Genomic DNA, 21,723 nt, shown 5'->3' with positions numbered 1-21,723 from the left:
ACTAATTAACCCAAGCAGCTGCTGTACTCCAGCCTTACCTAAATGATGCTGCAGGGATAATCTTTTAAATTAAATCCAAACAAATGGTCTTTTTGTTTTGCTTGGGCTGAGCTACCCCAAACACTAAGTAGCCCACACTACCTACATTTGTTTATTCCTAGTGAGAATATTTGCAAATCACCAAGGTACTTCCAGCAGTCCTGCAGGGACAGGTAGGTTCACCAAAAAGCTCTTCCAAAACTCAGCCCAGAATAAGCCAGAATACAGGTCTCAGTCTTTTGGGAAATATGAATGTTTGAACCATGTTTATAGCTCAGTTAAATGGAACCCTTAACTAGCAGTATGAACTAGAATAGGAAACTCAAATTTTTTTTTCATTTATATTCTACAAATAATGCTCTTAAAAGAACTCCAAAAACTATGTTCACAGTGATTTGTCCTGCAAATTCGTGATTGATGAAATCTAGTCTGTCAAATAAAACAACTTTTTTCTTTACCTTTTCCTGGGAATCTCTGAAATACTATCTAAAGCAGGAGTCCTCAAACTACGGCCCGCAGGCCACATGCGGCAGCTGAGGATGTTTATCCCCCTCACCCAGGATTATGAAGTTTCTTTATTTAAAGGCCCACAAAATAAAGTTTTTATTTTTACTATAGTCCGGCCCTCCAACAGTCTGAGGGACAGTGAACTGGCCCCCTATTTAAAAAGTTTGAGGACCCCTGAATTCTAAACAGACTATTTTAATTATTGGTTTATTGAAGAAACCAGACTTTAGATAGCCTACTCCTTCGAGCTAACAAGTAACAGTTGGTAGGTAATCTGTAGTGAGAGCATTTCTCAGACAGAAAAAAGTTTTCATTTTGTCCTTTTTGAACAGTAAGTGCTAGAGTGACTTGTCCTGAAAACCCAAAGAACTTGTTTCTCACTCAAAAGTTGTGTATTCTAGGAAAAGGAACAGATTTACATGCAGTGTAACTCTTACCACCTGTTTTTGACAACTTGGGTAGTGGTTATGGGTATATCAGTATGCTATCAACACCACAAAAGCAGGTTCTTCCCTCCTCAACTTTGTTGCAATAAAGTTCCTACTCAACCCCTCTTTCAACTCTCATCAGGACCAAGTTAAGCTGTTATGTAATGTCAATTAGCATTAAATAAATCTTAAATAGGGAGAAGGCTGGAAAGGGAATGAGAGGTGGAGGAAGGAATAATGGGAGCATGATTTCCTTCCCAGAGAAATGTTGTCTTCTCCAGAAATACCTGTTTCCCCATTCAGCTCCCAGAGCTGAAAATGAAAATGTTCTGTCTCCAAGCCTGATTCTGGAGTTGCCCCAGATCAGTTGCCCGGCTCGTTGTTGTAATTGGGCTCCACAATACCTGTCCTGTCACTTGTCCTGCCTTTTTCTTACCTATCCCAGACTGAGCCTGAGTATTGAGAGATTCACACCCTAGAGAAGTCAGCAAGGCTCAAATATATGAGCTTTGCAGGTTTTTGAAATTAAATAATTTCACATGGAGGTGGTAAGCCTGTCTACCCATTACATATAGAATGAAGACCTTCCTCTATCCACTTCAGTGTTTACTTTCAGCAAGGATAATTCCCTTTGGCAACTGGAGAAAAGCAGAAGCTGCAGGAAAACCTCAGTCAGAAAACAAGAAGATACCCTGAAGGAAAGCTGCTCAAAGAAGGTGGAAGAGTGCTTCTGTATGAGCCCCTCTCAATATTTTAAGCATCTTATGGCTTGGTGGACTCCCCTTAGTCAATTAGATGAAGGCTGAATCACACCAGGCCAGGGACTGGTCAGCCAAAGTCACAGACAGTATATTTTTCAAAAACAAGATTAGGAAGGAAATCGAAAACTCCCCTGGTAGTTAGTAGCGGGGCCAATGGTGTCTTTGTGGCAGAGCCTTGAGAAGCTGCATGAGGGAAGCCGGGTCCCTCGTGTGTTCCACAGCCATATTGTGACTGGCCGTGCCCCAGTTGGGCCTAGGGCTGGCCTCTGCCCACAAAGGCTGATCACCGGCAAGGCGCTACCATCTTTTCTCAGGCAGAGTCTCGCATCTGTGGCCCCCACACTAGCTGACAGCATTCTGCTCAAGACAGCTTTTGTTGCCCCAGCTTGAGATGGACTGGCTGACTTCAGCCCAGCGACCTTGGTGACCATCAAAAGCACAGGTCTGTTTGTAACATCAGGCTGGGTCTTTCTGTATTTGATGAGAAGATAAGGGAACCTGCAGGCCCTCCACTGATGGCTTTCTTCCGCTATGGTTCTTACCATGTGAGCCTTCCATCAACTTCTCTGGACCCAAAGAATCAGCATAACTGCCTTCCATGTCTGCAGACCCAAGTGCTCTCTCAAAGCTGTGATAGGGAACCAGAAATGGCACCCACCAGAAGATGGCAACTCAAAGCAACAGAATCAAATTCAGAGCCCAGCGGCACTGCCAGCTCCCACTTGCGGTCGCCTCTGACTGTGGCTCCACTGAGCTGGGGAATCAGTTCCCTATTAGCCATTAGTCTTCTCTCCAGAGATGAAGACCGGAAGCATGACAGTGTAGAAAGGCCCTGCTAGGAGTTTTAGAAGGAAGACTTCAAGTTTAGTGAGACAGCTTTGCACTGAGTCTGCTATTAGGATGCCCTGTGGAGGAAGGAGCCCTGGCCCAGATCTCAGAGTAGCAGCATAATTTCCTCAGAACCCAAAGATCTAGGGAGAAAGCAGGTACAAAATGTATTTGCTAATACCACTTCAGAACCTAGCCGGCCCTTCTCTCTGCCGCCCGGTGCTTCCCCTTCCTCTCTTTCTCCTTGGTGAATGAACATTTCTATCTTCTTTTCTCTCTCAGTCTTTCCCCCTCCTACTCATCCCTCTCTTTTCCCCTTTTTCTTCCTTCTCTGTCTTTTTGAAGTAGCCATACTAGAGAAACGTACAAAATGTATTTGTGCTTTTTTGTTGTATATAGTCTCACCAGAGCTCTTTTCTCTTAGTTACACTTCCTTCCTAACATTTCTATTTGAATGCCTTGTTATCATCACACATGCAGGATTTCTAAAACTAAAAACCTCTCAGTTTGTCATTGGAGCTGCCATTGTTATATTTACTCAGGCTGGAAACCCTAGGAGGATTTTGATGAGCTCTCTTCACTTTCCCCATCCAATAAGGTTCTTCCCCAGAGATGCTTCTTCTCTGTTCAGTAATTTATTTCTCAGTGCCACAACCCTAATTTATTCTAACATCTAAAACTGTCTACAGGTGAACTTTCTGACTTCAGTTGATTCGTCTGTCCACTATACACTGACACATTAAAAGGTGTCCACTTTGTGCAAAGCTACACTGGGCTAGACACGCAAACAAGACCAAAAGTGAGAAAAGGGCCTGCCCTGAGGAGCTGACCTTCTAATGTGAAATAGATTCTGTTTGTCAGGAGTAAGACTGAAGTAATTTGTAGAGGGAAGGAGCCATTTGGGGAAGTGATGTGGGACCACATAAGAGAGGCCCTTCTTAAAGGAGTTGGCAACTGAGAATTCTGAGAAGTAGACAGTCAGGAGGACGCTCTTAAGCATAGAGCCCTGTTGGTGTGAATGCACCAAGAGAGGAAATATATTAGTTCAATGTGTCTGGAAGGGAAGAAGTTGATTCCATACTGTGAGAAAAAGAAGAGAACCAAAGAAAGTTTGAGTGACTGATCAAGGCTGATGATCTAGGCTGTTATTTATCCCTGTTCTCAAAGAGGACTGGCTCTCATGGTCCCTCCCTCTGGCTCTCAGGATCTTAGCTGACCGATGGTGAAGAGAACTACTTTTTCTGCCACAGGAAGAGATCTTTGGGGAAGAGGGGAGAAAACAGAAATGGATATTAGGGAATTGAAGCCTAGGAAATGGATGGAGAGAATCAGAAAACATTCAGCTGCCCTAAATCTCAGTTTCTGATAGAATAATCAAGTATGGTTGGAACAATTAGAGCCACTTAGAGCTGCCCAAAAATAGAATAGATTTCCTCAGCTATCAGTGAGCTCCCACTCACTTTAAAAAAGGGCAAAATGGTCCCTTGCCTCAAGGGGATGTCATGGAAGGAATTCGGGTTCAGGTACGAGTTGGACTAGCTGGCTTCTGAAATTGCATCCAACTCTGAGATAGGATGATTCATTGAACAGTGCTATCTATTTGTTTCTTTTAGAAATACAATCTAAAGCATTTTTTAAAAGATATTTTTGTTACCCTGAGAAAGATCACTGTTATTTTTTGTGAGTTGGTATCCTTTGATGGTGTGAGTCTGGATGCAGTTATTAAGACCTTATCATGATAAAGCACTATGCTAAATACTGAATTATGAAAAAAGGCAAAAACTGGCCCTGCTGTCAAAGAGCTCCCAGTTTAGTCAAGATGACAACATGCAAACAACTTGTATGTACAAGGTATGTCCAGGGTCAACAGAGAATAATCTTAAAGGGAATTCGCTAACATTGCCAAGTTAACAGGCATTTATTAAGTGGCACACCATGCTAACTTCTGAGGTTACCAAAAAATGACCAAAAAATATTGCATAGTAAAAAGATTACTAGATAGAAGGTTAGTAGAGTAGAAAGGTTACTGGACTCAAAAGATCAGAGATCTTCTCTTCATTTCTGCCCTCCAGGCCACAACCTCCTTAATGCCCAGCCCTAATCCTCTCCCTCCTGATCTAGAATCAAGTCCAAACACATTAGTGTGGAACCATCCAAATGCTGTCTTGCACCTGCTGCCAGCCCACCCAAACTGGCTCATTTCCTGCTACTGTACTGTTGAGACTTTAGATTTCCCATATTGTTAGCTTTACTTGGATCCCGTCCCTTTTCCTTCCATTGATCCAGAAGGCCAGATTCCAGGACTCTCCATGCTGGGGCATCCTCCACTCCATCACCCAGGCTAATGCTGCCCAGAAGGTAGTGGTTCAGCAGTGACTTTGTCCCCGTACTCTCCTCAAGAGGAGCCATCTGGACAAGCATTCACAGCCCCATGGTGCTGCTTGAGGATGTGTCAACATGGCCCTAACGATTTCCATCTCTTGGACCAAGAAAGCTCACTCTTGTACCTATCTCTGACATGCTCAGGAAGAGAAGGCGGCAAAGGGTGGCCCAAAGCTCTTCCCTAGGGATGTGTGCATGAGAACAAATAGTCTCATGTGCCTCCGTAGTTTCTGGGGGAGAAAGAAATCTCACCTCTATCTCCCTATCCTGTGACTTTCTCAGGGTTTGTCCTCCCCCAACAGGGAGCAGGAAAAAGTCTGAAAGAAAGCCAGGGAAGGTTAGCAGTTTGCTTTTGTAGCCACCACAGAAAGAATGGTTCCCCTCTACGGGGCTTCTTACCAACAGTCCAAGCCAAGGCATTACATTTAGGGACAGTTCTGCCCCTTGACACTTCTTGACACTCAAAATTAGGATTAGAATCTAGCCTCTGACAGGGAGTTGTCGACACATTGGATAGAATACCAACCAGAGGATGGGGCTAGGGTCAGGGAGACTAGAGCACCAAATCACCATCCCTCTGTCTGACTCAGTTTCTCACCTATAAAATGGGGATAATAATAGTCCTGGGGTTGTGGTGAAAATCAAGATCATATTTGTAAAGTGCTTAACAAGATGCTTAGCACATAGTAGGTGCTCAATAAAGGCTTGAGTTCCCTTCCTTTCTCCCATACTAAGTAACCAGCTTCTACCAAATAATTCATCTTGGGGCAACTCCAGTCGCTGAGACTTTGTCCTTTCCACAAGGTCAGTGGGTAAGATCAGTCTCTTACAAATTACTACTGAAATACGTGGCTGGTTGATTAGGGCTAGGGTCATTAGGTTCTAGCTGGGCTTCTCTTCCTCCATTAAAAAGGTTTTGTTTCTTGGGAGTCAACAAATATGATCGAACACTTCCTTATTCCTCTTGTTCTTTTGAGTATTATACATAATGAAATCTTGTAAAAACCCAAAACTTGTAGTCCGTTGTGGACCTTAGGAACTATCTGATCCCTCATTTTACAGGTGAGGTGGCTGAGGAAGAAATGTGTGGGATTAAATCCCCCTCATCTTGATTTGAGTACATAGACTTAAAGTTCTTTCTCCCAGAAAGAATTGAAGAAAAGTGGGGATCCAAAGACTCTGAATGCATAACAATTATGCACTAAGTATTTTTAAAGCTTTGGGGGAATGTTTCAGGTTCTGGTTTGGTGAAGCTGGGAAATAAAGCATGAGGAAACAAGGACAAACTAAAAAGGTGATTATTTTAGAGAGGAAATAAATAAAGGAGATGATAGCTCAGAGGAAAAGTCAACAGAAGTCAGGGTTCTCATTTGACTTCAGACTGTTCTATAGTCTGAGCTGGCCCTGGCAAAGCAATAGGGGGCGGAGGCTACTGACGGACCAACTTTCCCTGCTCAAGCTGCCGACTGCTCATCCTTGAATTCCTTTCTCACTCTTGTCACCATGATCATTCATCATCATCACCTTTAGGAGGGTCTCAAGAACCTGAAAGCAGATTTGGTCCTAAGCTTGGGGAACATTCAGGAGATGATCTCAAGCTCAAGCATATCTATCACCCACAAGCTGGACCTGAGAGAACAACATTTCTACTGATTTCAGCCAATGAAAAGAAGTGCCAAGGGCGTAGGAAAGGATAACAGTAAAACATCAGAGAAAGGAAAAAATAGGTTATGAGATCTTTGGGGACAGAGCTGGCCAGTCTCTGGGAGCAACTTTAAGCAGCCTGGCTCATGGTGGTGGTCCCTGATAATGGTATCAGATAAGTGTGTTTCTTTTTATGTCTCTGCATACTGACATTAACCTGAATTCTATGTTCTTTCAGCACTTGGTGTGGGTAACTACATATGTCCCATTTGTAGTATCACCCTTACATCTATAGAAATGTACCAGTCCCACATGCAAGGAAATAAACATCAGATTAAGTAAGTAATTTTGTGAAAATGCTCCTATGATGCGGGTGATAAGGGCCTCTGTCCATTAGTGTTTGCCTGCAGAGATTCCTTCTGCCCAAGCAGAGCCTAGACCCCATAGGGTACTTGTCCTGGCTTCTCTACATTGCAGTGTCCTCTAGAATGAAACTTCCAGAACCTCCTAGTCTGGGCCAGGAAGCTGGGCCAGCTGCGAGGGCCACAACAAAAACCATTGCTAACAGACGTTTTCTTGGAGCCATCAGGCTCCAAACAGTGACCAAGTCAGAGTTGGCCTGGGACCTACTGTTGGCCAGTCGATGAGAACAGAGTGAATTGGGCTTAAGGCACAGTCCTTAAAAAAGAAATCTAGCCAGTAAAACCTAAGATATTTTGTATAAGAGTTCAGCGATCAAAATTTTACATTCCTTTGGGCAAAGCACCACAGGTAAAGGTATGATACCTTGTGTGGACAGAGGGAGAAGGCGGCAAGGCAGGGCAGGACAGGACAGGACAGGACAGGATAAAGAAAGTCTTCATTCATATTTCTTACAAAACTTGTCAGTGCTGCATCTCCTTTCCCTGCCTTTATCTCCCTCTAGTCACAATCCCTGATAGAGTGAGAACAAGACTGAGAATACTATTGGATGCTTTTGTTTTCACTTAATTCAAAAGAGGGGAAATAAATTAAAACCCAAGGAGAACTAGAAGGCCATTCCATCTGTATTTTTTATGTGCCCTTCAGATGTATATAACTTCAGCCAGTGCATGCATGTGCTTTAAGCTGCATAATTAACTCATATCGGTAAGGTGATCGATCCAAGGCTGTTAGACTCAGAATCCAAAAAGATCTCAACAGCCGGAATAATGAACAGAATCTATACAAAATAGGAAAGGGGAGTGATTAACGGGCATTTTGTAGGAAGACTTAGTGACTCAGGCTAAGAAAGAGAATACCAGAGGGGGGCACATGGAGTCCTTGCCCTGTTCTCTGTCCTGGGAAGACTCTACCTGACGCATGATGTCTACCTCTAAGCATATTTTAGAAACCTTGATGGAGCACCATTTTATCCAAATTGAAATGTCCTCAATGATAAGGGAACTTGATACCATATAATAAGAAGTCAGGGAAGTTCATCTTCAGAAGAGACTTAGGGGGACCATGAGGCCATCTTCAAACATTTGTAAGATTGTTGTTGGAATGGGAATTATCCCCATCTGCTTGGCCCTCAGGGGAGAACAGAGGAGGTGAATGTCCCATGGGGGATGGCTGGACTCTGGGTAAAGCGAGCAAAGAGGACCAGGGCTGCCTTTGGATATAATGAGTTCCTCGTCTCTGGACATGTTCTGGCAAAGGCAGATTGCTGGGAAGTTTTAGAGGAGGCGGGTACTTCAAATTGGATTAGATGGCCCTGAGTTCCTTTTCTGTGATTTTAGAAGTACACACGTTGCTCTTAATTCAGTAAACTAAATTTTTAAAAAATTACTTGCCCCTGGCCCCACAGTATGCCCCTATAGGAACTTCCAAGACCCTTTTCTCAGACCTGTCTCTAGAGGGCCAAGAACCAAGTACTTTCTCAGTCTCATTTGACAGTGATCTGAGCCGTTGGGCCTTCTCTCTGTGGCCCAGAACCGGCCCCAATTGTGCCTGCTGAACAGAGAGTGGGGAAGAGAGCCCAAGGCAAGGGCACCAGGACCTGATTTGTGTGTGACCTGGAATGCCCGGAGGCATCTTCTGGAAGGGGGATCACACCTGTTTTCTGGATTTCCTGTTTCAGTTGAGGAACACAGGATTTAGAGCTGGGAGGGAACTTGAAAAGCATAGACCAATCTTCTCTTTTTACAAATCAGGAAACGGAGGGAGGAAAGGGAATCGCCCTGCCCAGGGCCACCCAGTAACTAGCAGAGCTGGGATTCCAATCCAGGTCCTTTGGCTTCAAGTCCAGCTGTGTCCCTCTGGCTCCACTGCTTCCCTGAGCCTAGTGAACTTTTGAAAGGACACAACTTTTTGGTTGTAAACAAAGCAGCTCAGTAACAAAAACCCTCTTCCCCTTCTTTCCCTCAGAGAATCTCTGGTTGTCAACCTGATGAAGAACTCAAAGAGAACCTTTCACTCTTTCCAAGATGAGCTGGCTGACTACATCCAGGTGCAGAAAGCCCGAGGGCTGGAGCCCAAGACTTACTTCAGGAAAATGGCCGAGGATCACTTTGAGATGGACAAGTACAAGGAAGATCAGGACGCCAGGCCCCAGGGCACGCTGGTGGCCTTTGAACAGAGACTCCCACCCGAGACCTTCCAGGCCTGCCCCGGAACCTACGCCCTCACACGCACAGTGGAGAACACTCTGTCTCATTGGTCACCCGTCCATGACAGCCGGCTCCGACTGGAATCTTTCGGCCAAGGCCAGCCCAGCAAGGAAGAGTTCTCAGAAAAATTCACAGCCTTGGGGCCCACTCAGCAGGACGATAACTCGGGGCCGTCCAGCATCTCCTCGGACAACAGCATCAATTCCTACCAAGCAGGTCATAAACCCAAAGGGACTCATCGGAGGAAGAGACATTTAAGGGAGGACGGAGAAGACCGGCCAAATGAGGAAGAGAAGAGGAAGAAAAATGTGGAGGACAAGGACTCGGGCAAAGACCACAAGGCTGTCCGGAGGAGGAAGGCGGAGGCAGATGGCACCAGCGTAGGGAAACCGAAGCACAGGAAAGAGAAAAGGAATCGGGAAATAGCCACTGACAAAGAAGACCGGAGACACCGGAAGGAGAAGAAGGAGCCTCTGCCCAGGAGGACAGAGGAGGAGATGCTGTGGGACGAGTCCATCCTGGGCTTCTGAGGCCACTGCTCTGACATCAGGTGCCAGATGCTAGTGGCCCTGGATGCCCATCGCAAGGCCGTCTGAAGGTGTTCGGCCTGTTCTCCAGCACTTTAAAATGAGGAGAAATGACTTCTCTTAACGTTTTCTAAAAATGATTTCATGAAAATGCCTTGTTTTTTCCAGGTAATGCTGCTTCATTTTGTACGGAAGACTACTTTTCTTCTTTCTCTTCTTTGAGTTATCCTTTATTTCAAATGACCTTTCTGAATGTCTTTCTTGATTAGGTTCCTGTTGGTTTGGGTTAAGATTTGGTGTTTTGTTTTTGCTTTGTTGTTTGTTTGTTTGTTTTTTTAAGAGAATATACAAAAACAGTGTAGAATTATTTTTCCCCATGTTTAGACTTAATTTACAGTATGTTTTCCAGATGTGGAAGTATAAAATGACATAGGCTAAACTCAGATATACATAGTTTAAAATGTTCTCAAGTAAATAATACTAATCAGAATTCATTTTACATTCAGGAAGTGTTCATATTAAAAATATTCTAATTTTACATGCTGTTCTATATAAATTGTGTTCCCTTTATAATATAGTTGTATCTTTCATTGAATGATTTGTACTTAGTACTTCATACCTCCGTTATGTGGCCACAATGGCTACTGCTGACCACGGCTGGTAAGGAAGAAGGAAGTGCCTGAGCAGGGAATCATTGATTGATTAGAGGACTCTCTTGCTTAAGGAATTGCTTTCTACCTCAGGAAACATGGACATTCTCTCACCCAAAGTCATTCCTCTTGCTTCATGGAATATAGATCAGACTGTCCAGGCACCTGAAATGAGGTGGTGGCACCTTGGGCTGCCCTCACCAGCAGTCTGACCCAATGGAGATGGAGGGGAGGCAGCTACTGACTCTTCACCAAGAGCGTGGTGTAGCTTCCATATCGTGCTTAGGTCCTGCTCAATCCCTGGATAAATAAACAAAGCCCAGGTATGAAAGGCACATTGGAGTGTGTGCAATGTTCTTTGTTTGTTTGTTTGTTTGTTTTTAATGAAATTGAATAGAGAATCACAGAATTTTAGAAATAGAAAAGACTTCTGATCATTTGACCCAGTGGTTCTTAGGGCTCTCGTACACTTTAAAAGAAAATAGACACTCCCAAAGAGCATTTGTTTATGTAGGTTATGGCTATTGATAGTGGCCTTATTAAGAAAATGTGTTCACCTCGAGAAAACTCCCAAAAGCTCAGAAAACCCTGTTTTGAGAACTATTGATGTAACTTCATATCATTTTACAGATGAGTGAAATGGTTCATAGAAACTAAGTCACTTGCCTGAGGTCTCCCACCAAGTTAGTGATAGAATCAGGACTGTGGCCAGGTCTTCTGGCTCACATTCCTCCTACCCTTCCCACTAATCTGTCACACTGAGCTACACCATACCAGACCAGCCATTCCTTTCCCCAGTTTGGTTACTCTTACTTCATCCTAGAACTCACTGGTTGACCAGATTTTCATCTCTTGATGACCAGATTTTAGCCCTTTAGGCTGACTTGTCTTCTGATTTTTCAGTGTTCTAGCTAAAGCAAATCCCTCAGCGTTCTAGGACTATCTGTTGTGTCTTGTACCATTTCCTGTTGTGTTCTCTTTGAAATTAATTGAAAACATCCCTGGCCATGAAAATGTGTTTGAAGAGTGATAGTTTCTCCTGGCTCACTTTTCCCCATCCTTTGAAAATCGAGTACCATTCAAAGAGTGCCTTGTAAATATGATCACAAACCCTGCTGATCACAGGGCAGGGAGGAAACACAGATGTGGATAAGACACAGGTCTCTGCCCTGATGAGGTTCTCAATTCAGAATGGCAAGAGCCATCAAGCATGACATAAAAGTACAGGCAATTCTACTATAATTCCACACAGGCATTCCTAAAAATCACCATTACATGCAAAAATCACACAACAAAAACTACAGTGCTTATGGGCACAGCACACAAAAATTTTCAGCATCGCATTTTTTCTAAAAAGTGTCAATCAGACCCAACCCGGCCTCTCACCTGTGAATGGACAGAACCAAATAAAGAGACTAGAAAAGGAGAGTCAGGGATCAAACAAGTTTAATTTCAGAGTAAGTCTGGCATTTCTTGGGACAGTGGAGACACTCTTGGGTCTCATGAAAACAGTCTCAAGTTGCATAAGGATCATTGAGCCTGTGACCATTCAGCGGGGTACAGAACCAGAGTTAGCATGGGGGGAAGAGGAGTGCAGTACCTGGTTTGGTTCATAATAAATTTATATATATATATATATATATATATATATATATATATATAATGTATATAACAACAAATTATATAAATTAATAAATGGATGGTGAGCATAAATCAAGGAACATCTGGTGCTAGTCAAAGCAATTCACGTTGCCAAAGGATGAGATTATCCATAGCACAAAGGATTGTCTTTATGCCAACCTCAGGGTACAGCCTGCTTGCTGGTGCTTAGCTCTGGGAAACGGTGTCTTCAAGCATCTTGATAGTAGAACCTAAATAAAAAAAGGATAGCATCGTTTTAAACATGTTCAATGGTTAAGAACATATATGTTACAGTAACTAGTGGTGATGACTGCGGCCTCGGGCTGCTCTCCCATTGACTTGAAGAGGACATCGTGGTAGGGAGGGAGCACAGGAGAGTATATGGGTTCCCTACTACATCAGAAGATACACATAGCATGTTTGGTAGGTGGTTTTTTTTAATATACCTAGAAATGTTCACAAATGCAAAAGAATGGCAAAACATGGCCTTTTAGGATATCACAGTGAAGAGAAATAACTGATAGTTGTGTGTGTCTTGTATATTCCTATATGGCTAGGTTCAAATGGGTAAAATTTTTAAGTATGAAATCGTGCATAAGCAAACACAAAATCTGCATTATGCTCAAATTATTCTCTAATATAGCCATTTAGTTGGAACAAATTAGAATTTTCAAAACTATAGTAATGATAGAATTTAACCGTATACAAAAAAATGCCTGAGAGATTTTAAAAAATGCTATGAAGAAAGACAACCCACTTTCATGATGAATTGTGGATATCAGCCCCAGCTTTGGACAACTGCAGTGGTTTTTGAGAAGTGGATGGGTAGGATGGGAAGTATGAGAGGCAGGAAGATAGAAAACTTGCTAAAAACAAAAGATCCATTTGAAGATAACCAACAGCAATTTTTGGAGCAAATTTTGACTAGAAAGGTATTATGGTTTATATGGTAGAGGGCTTTGATCTCCAATAGTAATATCTAATTTTTTACATTTGTTAATCCATTTATTCCCAAGATGACTGACTTTGAGCTACAGCCCTTGGTGGGTCTTGGAACTTTCTTGCTGGATTCCAGCCACAGCCACCATCCCCATAAGTGAAATGGAACTCTGCAAACACCTGGAATACTAAGTATAAGTAACTGCCCTTCTGAATCCTGGTTTCAGAAACTCTCCTCTCTGGCCCCACTAACTGGCTTCAGTTCAGGTGGCTCACCTTTCCTCCAAAGTCGTCAATGAATCCAACTTTTTTTTTTCTCCTGCCTTCTCAAGCCCTATAGCCATTTCAATCTGGTCTGACTCTTTGTGACCCTTCTTAGGGTTTTCCTAGCAAGGCTAGTGGAGTATCATCTTCCAGATGAGGGGCTAAGTGATTTGCCCAGTGTTACTCAGCTAGTGTCAGAGGCCAGATTTGAAATCAGAGGATGTTTTCCTGACTCCAGGCCCAGCATTATGGCACCATCTAGCTGATCAATGCTTTATGGACTAATTACTCTGGCTCGGTTTATCTCATTAATCCATTTAGTAGCCAGAGCAACTTAAAATAGAGCAGGGATCCAACCCTCCCCCTGCAAAGGAATGAGAGCCAAGAAATGGTTTGAGGGCAGACTGCAAACTTTCCACAATGCTGCAGAATGAGGAAAGGAAAAGGGAAGCAGTTGTGTGATGAGGGGACACATCCAGAGAGGTCTGGGTTTCTTAACTAAACAGGTAGCAAAGAGCCCTGGGCTTGACTCTGACTACCAAGTCCTGATCCTATTTAGCTCTGTAATCTAGGTTCAGTCACCCCCAGTTTCCTCATCTATATAAGAAGGATATAATACACTTCTTCAAATGCTTGTCAAGAAGTATATAGAAATGTGACCTATTACCCCAGAATGCAACAGGACAATTGAACAAGGAGTGGTGGTACCTTACATTTTAGGCTTTGAGGCCCTGGATGCTATCCAGTGTCTCTCCATCATTTAGCTAGTGCTCATCCAACTTGGTTCATCTATTTCTTCTTATACCATTGGGATCAATCTCAGAATAGTGCTCCCTCCAAGACACAGTGGGTCTTGGACAAGTTTATTTTAGGTAGCAACCTAATTCATCAGTCTCAGTGCCTACTTTTCTCTGCCATCTTTATTTCTGTCAAAATTTGCTCTTAGGAAAGTAGTTGATAAAATCTAATTTAAAAAAAATAGAATTTCTAATGGTCGAATTTCAGCAATTAGAAGAAACAGAGACTCCTTCCCAAGGTCCCTAAAAGTCTCCATAGGTGTGTTTCTAAACCTTGTCCCAATCAATGATAAGAAATCTTGCAAGGGATAGAAAGTGAGGGTGAATGGGGGGGGGGGGAGGAGAGACAGGCTAAAGTGATTGAAAAAACACGGACACCAGTACAATTTGCTCAGTGAGGATGTCATCCTGCGATTAGTGACAGGTATGGGTCCCTGCTGTGGTGATACAGGATAGTTAAAAAAAAACAACCTCTGGCTTGGGATGGGAAGAAGGAAGAAGTTCCAGGAAGGTTGGAGGCACAGAATTTCATAGCCAGTGTTCTGCCAAGTCAGCCTGAATTCCAGCAACTTTGGGCCAGCAGAGCACTAGCTGATTTTGTCACTGACTGAAAGACAAAAAATATACTCAAACAGCCCCGTGCATCTTGTAAGAAAAATATCTAGGCTATAGTTAATGTTAAAAAATATAGTTAACAATGTTACCCCCTTTTCAGCTCTCTCTTTTTCTGGATGACTTTCTAAATTATTTTTTCCTCTGCTAACTGCAGGGGGTATGGTGGGTACTGGGTAACATTCAGGTATTCTGCCCTTTCCTTTTTTCTGGGTAGCTAATAATTGATTTATTAATTATGGCTAGCATATAATCAATAACATGAGGTCAGTGGTCCTCTGGGAAAATTCTGCCCTTTCCTTTTTATATCCTAGGGTGGGAACAGAACTCAAGAGGCCAGATGAAGTCCAGTACCCTGCCTCTGGCAAGGACTGTCCTAACCCAGAGTGGAGAGCAAAGGCTTTATGGGATCTACATTATAGTGCTAATGCCCAGGTAGGATGTTATGGCATGGAAGAGAATAAAAGGAAGGAAGCTTTGAAAATAGCAGACTGATTTTAATCATTTTCAAATGAAAGCCAGATGAATATAACAGATGTTTGTGGTTTCATGTACAATAAATCCCCTTTATTCTGTTATATACCTATGTGTATTGTAAATGCAGAGAATAAGGCGGTAAGAATACTTCCATACAGTACATGTGGAATATGATATATATTGTCCAATGATGGGGATGTGTTACTTTTGTTAAATTGCTTCTCTCCCCGCTCTTTCTTTTTAAACCTTTATTATAAGGAGGGGCATGGGAGTGGTATATTTAGAAATGAATGTATTATAAAAACAAAAAATGTCAATACAAATAATTTTTTTATTCAAAAATTCCTTTCCACATGTTTCATTGGGGGGAAGTTATCTCTTTTTTATTAAAGTTTAAAATAAATTATCTTTTAATTATTTATTATATCATTATTATTCATTATAAATGTTATTATATTACTTGTTAAACATAACTACAACATATAATAACCATATATTAGATTATAATATAACATTAAGTATTATGTATAACATATTAAGTACGATATTATACATTGTGATTATATAATTATTATATAACATTATAATGTATTGTTAATTAAATATATATTGTATTATATTGGTATATGTGATTTTAAATATTTAATATCATAATGTTTATTAATATACATTTTTATTATTTTTCTCTTTTCTTCCCTCCTCACTCCAGGGGGGATAAAAGCAAATAAGCATGTCAACACAAATTCACACATCAGCCGTATTCAAAACTGTGTGTCTCTGTGCCCCAAGTCCCTCACCCCTTTCAGGAAATGGATAGCATGCAGGAATTATCATTGATCCTTGGGACGGAATCATGGTTGCTCAATACCAGGTGTCCTCAAACTACGGCCGGCCCGCGGGCCAGATGTAGCAACTGAGGACGATTATCCCCCTCACCCAGGGTTATGAAGTTTCTTTATTTAAAGGCCCACAAAACAAAGTTTTTTGTTTTTACTATAGTCCGACCCTCCAATCTGAGGGACAGTGAACTGGCCCCCTATTTAAAAAGTTTGAGGACCCCTGAATACATTGATCAGAATTCTTAAATTTTTCAAAGTCCTTTACAAAGTACTTCAAACTTCAGGTCTCTGTGAGGTAGGCAGAGAAGGAAAAAAGCTGTGCAAGGCTACACAGCTGGGTTAGTGGCAGAGAGAGGGACTTGATGCTAATCTCCTTCTGTAGCATTAGGGGCAGCTGAATGGTACTTTAATTAGAGCATTGGGCCTGTACTCAGGAAGATATGAGGTCAAATGTGGCTTTAGACACATCTTGGGTGTGAACTCTTGGCAAGTCACTTAACATCAGTTTTCCTCTCTGTAAAGTGGGTGTAATATCTACTTCACAGGGTTGTTGTGAGGATCAAACAAGACAAAAATTATAAAGTTCTTAGCACCGCACCTGGCACACAGTAAGAGCTATATAAAAATTGTTTCTGTTGTGACCCCATTTGGGGTTTTCTTGGCCGAGCTACTGGAGAGGTTAGCCATTTCCTTCTCCAGCTCATTTTACAGATGAGGAAACCAAGGCAAACAGGATGAAGTGACTTGTCCAGGATCACACAGTCTGAGGCCAGATTGGAACTCATAAGTGAGCCTCTGGCCCAGTACTCTGTGCACTGTAGTGCCCCCAGCTACCCCATATAAATGTTTGCTATTCTTATAGTGTATGTAGTAGTATATATTACAGAGTATATAGTGATCTATTTTATAGAGCATATAGAAGTATATATTACATGGTAATATATATTAAAGAGCTCACAGTGGTATATATTATAGACCATATAGTAGTATATTTTATAGCATATTATAGAGTATATGGTATAGAGTATATAGTAGTATATGTGTACATGTATGCTCAACCCCTACCACCCTAAAATGTAATTATTTTGTTTGTAGCTTTGTGTCCTTGGCAGTGCTTGACACAAAGCAGGCATCTAATAAATGCTGGGTGATTAGTTGATGTAGGATGCTCCCCACTCCCCTGGCAAAGGGAGGTGCTATAAGAATTCATGAGGCAAAGCTTCGGACTGACTGAGCCAGGACGTCTGGGTCTCTAGGCCTGGTCCTTTTCCCATTATGCTCCCAAGGAAACGAGGAACTTTAGTTCTGGAGATTGAAAGCTGGGCCTCTTACTGCGAACAGCATCCACTCCTAAGCGACTCTCTATGGACTTGTCTGTGGGAAAGTCACTGGGAAGTAGTAGAGCCAAGCTTCACCCCTCTCGCCATGCCGTTGTTCAGAGGGCCAGGAAAACTACCTGCAGCATCCAAGTTGTCCCATCGCTGCTGGCGCTCGCAGTGGGGTGGTTGTGTCTCCCCCATCCCCCAGCTGGTCCCTCCAGTGAGATAAGAAACCCACCGCAGGCAGCTTTTCTCAGGGCTCCCGTAGTGGGAACAACACCAGGTGTGCCCGCAGCAGCTGCAGAGACACCGCTCTCTCCCCCACCCCTCCATCCAGGGGGCAAACCAGTCCCTCCGCAGTCGGATTTGTTGGGTGGGGGGGAGACCACTTCCCAGCCCTACCCCCAGAGCGGGGACTAGGGAGGCAGGCACACAACACATAGGGGTCACAGTGAGGAACATCTGGACCTTCCTTTGCTTCCTCAAGGGGTGATAGACCCTCTGGGCTCTGCCCTGGTCAAACCTCATTCAGCTCTGGGGAATCCACTTCAGGACGGACTACTGATGAACTAAAGACCTGCCGGGCAGCCAGGGAGAGAAGGGGCTCCAGGCCTGCCACATGAAAACGCCAACAGATCAAAAGGGAGAAGATTCAGGTGGGGAACACCATTTGAGTGGCTGTCACCTAGGATGAGGCTTTTCTGTTTGGCCCCAGAGGAGAAAACCAGGGAGGATGAGCAACATGTACAAATAGGCAAATGAAGCTTAATGTAAAAACCAAACCAAAAAAAACACCTTTCTAAGTACTAGAGAAAGACAAAAGGAGCCTGAGCAGCTTTTGGGAGGTAGATGGTGGCTCCTCCCTCTAACAGATGTTGGATAACCCTCAGGCAACCATGTCACAGCATGGACCCTTTGGGGGCCATCCAGAATCCAGCTCAATGGTCATCAAGTTCCCCTCCACACTGCAGGTTCTCTGAGTGTTCGCTCTGTTAAGACTCGTGTTCCGAACTCTATGAGGGCTGCTTTCCACCTGTGGGGCCCTGAGCAATCACCTTCCCTCTGGGGCGGAGGGGGATCAGCCACCTGGTCTGTAATGTGGGAAAAGCACCAGGCTGGACTGGACGGCCTCACGAGTCCCTCCCAGCTCTAACGCTCAGGGCTCCTGTCTGGGGAGGACCAAACCTCGGATCTCGTGGCAAAGGCTTCTGGGACACGTGCCCATCACCAGATTCAGGCCTCTATCATACATTTATGTGCATGTATTTCTCTGTGTTATCTTTTTAAACATATTTATTTCTCTCTGCATATGTTTGTGTGTTGTATATTTATATTATACATATATGTGTACATTCTATATGTGTGTCACATAGCTATATATTCTATGTGGGGTTTTTTTGGTTTGGGGTTTTTTGCTGAGGCAATTGGGGGTAAGTGACTTTCCCAGGGTCATACAGCCAGGACATATTAAGTGTCTGAGGCCAGATTTAAACTCAGGTCCTCCTGACTTCAGGGCTGGTGCTCTATCCACTGCTCCACCCAGCTGCCTCTTCTGTTTTTAATATGTATGTATATATGTATATAAGCATGGAGGCAACTAGATTGAACAGTAGAGAGAAGGCCAAGGCTGGAATCAGGAAGCTCTGGGTTCAAATGTTGTCTCAGACACTAAGTGTGTAACCCAGGGCAGTCACTCAACTTTATTTGCCTCGATTTCCTCATCACTCATGTGGGGATGACGACAGTATCTGCTTCCCAGGGTGGTTGTGAGAAGCACATGAGATAATAATTGTAAAGTGCTTCCTACAGTCTGGCACAGGGCAAGCTCTATAGAAATACGCACTGTTATGTGGGTATGTACTATATAGAGATATGTGTTTGTATATGTTCTATCTACATTCTATGTGGATATAGACTAAACTCTCTCTGTGTGTGCATATGTGCGTGTGTGTGTGTTTGTCCAGAATAGCGAACATTCACATGGCATTTCCTCTCTGCCACTTACCAGTCCCCCCTGGGCCCAAGGGGCTAAGGCGCCGGACCTGCCCCTCGCCACTAAGGGAATCTTGCCTGGTTCTAACTCTCACTGGGTCCCAGAAGAGCCTGAGCAGCTTGAAGGGGAGCCAGGCCCTTCCTCTGCCCCTGCTCTGACACCAAGGGGAAGATTACTTAAGACTTAAGTTGGACCTCATGCCCGTGATCTCCCCAGGGAAAAGAGAAAGCTACTCCAGGCACAATATGAATTAGGTACGGAAGAGGTGAGTTTGAGAGAAGCCATTTTTGGGGTGTCTGGCCAGGCGGAGTGACATTGCACCCCACCCTGCCCCCTCAAGATGGGTGTCTTCCGGCAAGCTGGGGCAGTGGGTGGCTTATTCTCCTGCTGGAGACCCTCTGCTCCAAGTTCCCTCCTGCCACGAGCCAGTTCTGTCTGAGGACTGGCCCACTCTTGAACTGGAAAGGTTGCTTCCATCTCAGGCTTGTGTTTGGTAACCTCAACTCAAAGTAAATTTAAAACAGAAAAGGCAGCGGGGCTGAAAGGTCCAGGCCCAGCTCATCCAACCCAGATGGGAATCGTCCCTAGGTCCAGGGTGGGAAGAAGGACTGCAGCCTTCTCACCCATTCCCCTCCAACAGACTACAACACTCTCTGTGCAATCTTTAAATGGAAAAATAGGGAAGTCAACTGAGAGATTTTTAAAAGCCGCCGAGTCATCATTTCTTCTTGCTCCTTGATCAATAAGGGGGGAAAGGGAAGAGAATAACCATTTATTAAGCACCTATCATGTGCCAAGCACTTTACAAAAATGATCTTATTTGATTCTCACAACAATGAATAGGTGTTATTATTATCCCCATTACCCAGATGAGGAAACAGAGTTTCCATGACTTGTCCAGAATCACACAGGACTAGTCCAATGGTGGATTTGAAATCTCCTTCCTGACTTGACTCAGTGCCACCTGCTGCTTTCTCATCCCCCAAAGCACCCCCAAACCATCAGCACTGAGTCATACGTGACCAAGTGGAAGCAGCCAAAGGTTTGTCATCCTTAAGGATATACCCTGGTGTAGATGTACACACACACACACAATAGCAAAAGCACCCAGGATAGCCCCATCCATGTCCCAATGTAGAAAAATCATTGGAGGAGGGAATGCTAAGACTTAAAATTGGACAGCAGTGTAGGATACTCTTCCAGGAAGGCTATGACTGCCCAAGTTCACACAAGCATTAAGGGGAAGAGCTGGGAATTCCAACACAAATGATTTGATTCCAAACCTCCAGACCACACATTGACCCATTATCAGTCATTAGCCAACCCCCTGGGATTCAGGTGATCACAATGATGCATATGGTACAGCCCCGGGCTTAGAATTAGAAGATCCAGATTTCTTTATATTCCTCAGATTTGCCCATATCAATTGCCTTATGGGATCCCCTTTCATTATTAGACCACAGTTGAATTATGAATCGCCCTGTTGTAGGTGGCTTTTACACTTTGCTTTGCTTTTGTTTTTGCTTGCTTTGGAGACTGAGAATCCTAAGAGTCACCATCTAGGGCCCTGAAAAGTTAAGTAACTTGTTCAGAATGGCCCGGGTACTCCATGATCGAGGACTTCCAAAACCAAGTCCCCCTCCTGCCCAGATCTGGCTCTCTTTCCATCTTTTGCCCGCCCCTCAGACACATGATAATAATTCTTTAAACCCAAATCATCACACTTTTCTGTCCCCTTCAAAATTCTTATCATTCATTCTCAGTCACTTTTTTCATATGATCTTAGTTAGTGCCTCCCCTCCCTGGAGGGCTTCCTCTTCCACACGTTGCATTATTACAGAAAGAGCTTTCCAGATTTCTCTATTACTCATACTTGTCAGTCTCAACTGCATTATAGCATTCCATTATGACAAAGGATTATGATCATTTATTTAACCATCTCCCCCACAGTTGGACATCTAGGTTGCTTTCAACTTTTAGCAATTACCTATAAAGCTGCTCTGAAAAATTTGAACAGCCATTAACTTAACATGTAACTGTCTGTCTGGAGATATTTACATCTATATTTATACCCCGTTCTCTTTAGAGACCAGAGCCTACAAGGTATTGGAAACATTTTTTTCCAATGAATGTAGAGATTGGAGAATAAAGTGAAAAGAGAAAAACTCAGAAAGTGGGGGGAAAAAACCTGGTAATTAGTTATAGGCTTATCACTAATGTCTGTTTATAAAATTTCTATCCATTAAATGTGCAAGATTGTTGAGACAGGACAATGCATTAAAAATGTCTAGAGCGCTGGATTGAGTCGGAGCCTGAATTCAGATTATAATCTGTCACTTAAGACATCCCAGCTGTGTGATCCTGGGCAAGTCACTTAACCCCAACTTGTCTTGCAAAAAAAAAAAAAATATATATATATATATATATTATATATATATATATATAT

General features: G+C 43.2%; 1 protein-coding gene across 5 annotated transcripts in view; it reads left to right on the top strand.

The window, feature by feature from the left end:
- The window catches only part of KRCC1 (lysine rich coiled-coil 1), a 39,881-nt gene extending 29,150 nt beyond the window's left edge, over positions 1 to 10,731 (top strand). For all 5 annotated transcript variants that reach the window (XM_031949811.1, XM_031949810.1, XM_023495261.2 and 2 more), the window contains exons 5-6: positions 6,828 to 6,927; positions 8,978 to 10,731. In XM_031949811.1, coding sequence (XP_031805671.1) covers positions 6,828 to 6,927; positions 8,978 to 9,749 — 872 coding nt within the window. In that variant the 3' untranslated portion in view covers positions 9,750 to 10,731. The remainder of the gene's footprint in view (positions 1 to 6,827; positions 6,928 to 8,977) is intronic.
- Positions 10,732 to 21,723: the final 10,992 nt, after the last annotated feature.

The sequence above is a fragment of the Sarcophilus harrisii genome, chromosome 2 (genome assembly GCF_902635505.1).
Source record: "Sarcophilus harrisii chromosome 2, mSarHar1.11, whole genome shotgun sequence".
NCBI lineage: Eukaryota > Metazoa > Chordata > Mammalia > Dasyuromorphia > Dasyuridae > Sarcophilus > Sarcophilus harrisii.
This window is presented reverse-complemented; position numbering and strand designations above follow the sequence as displayed.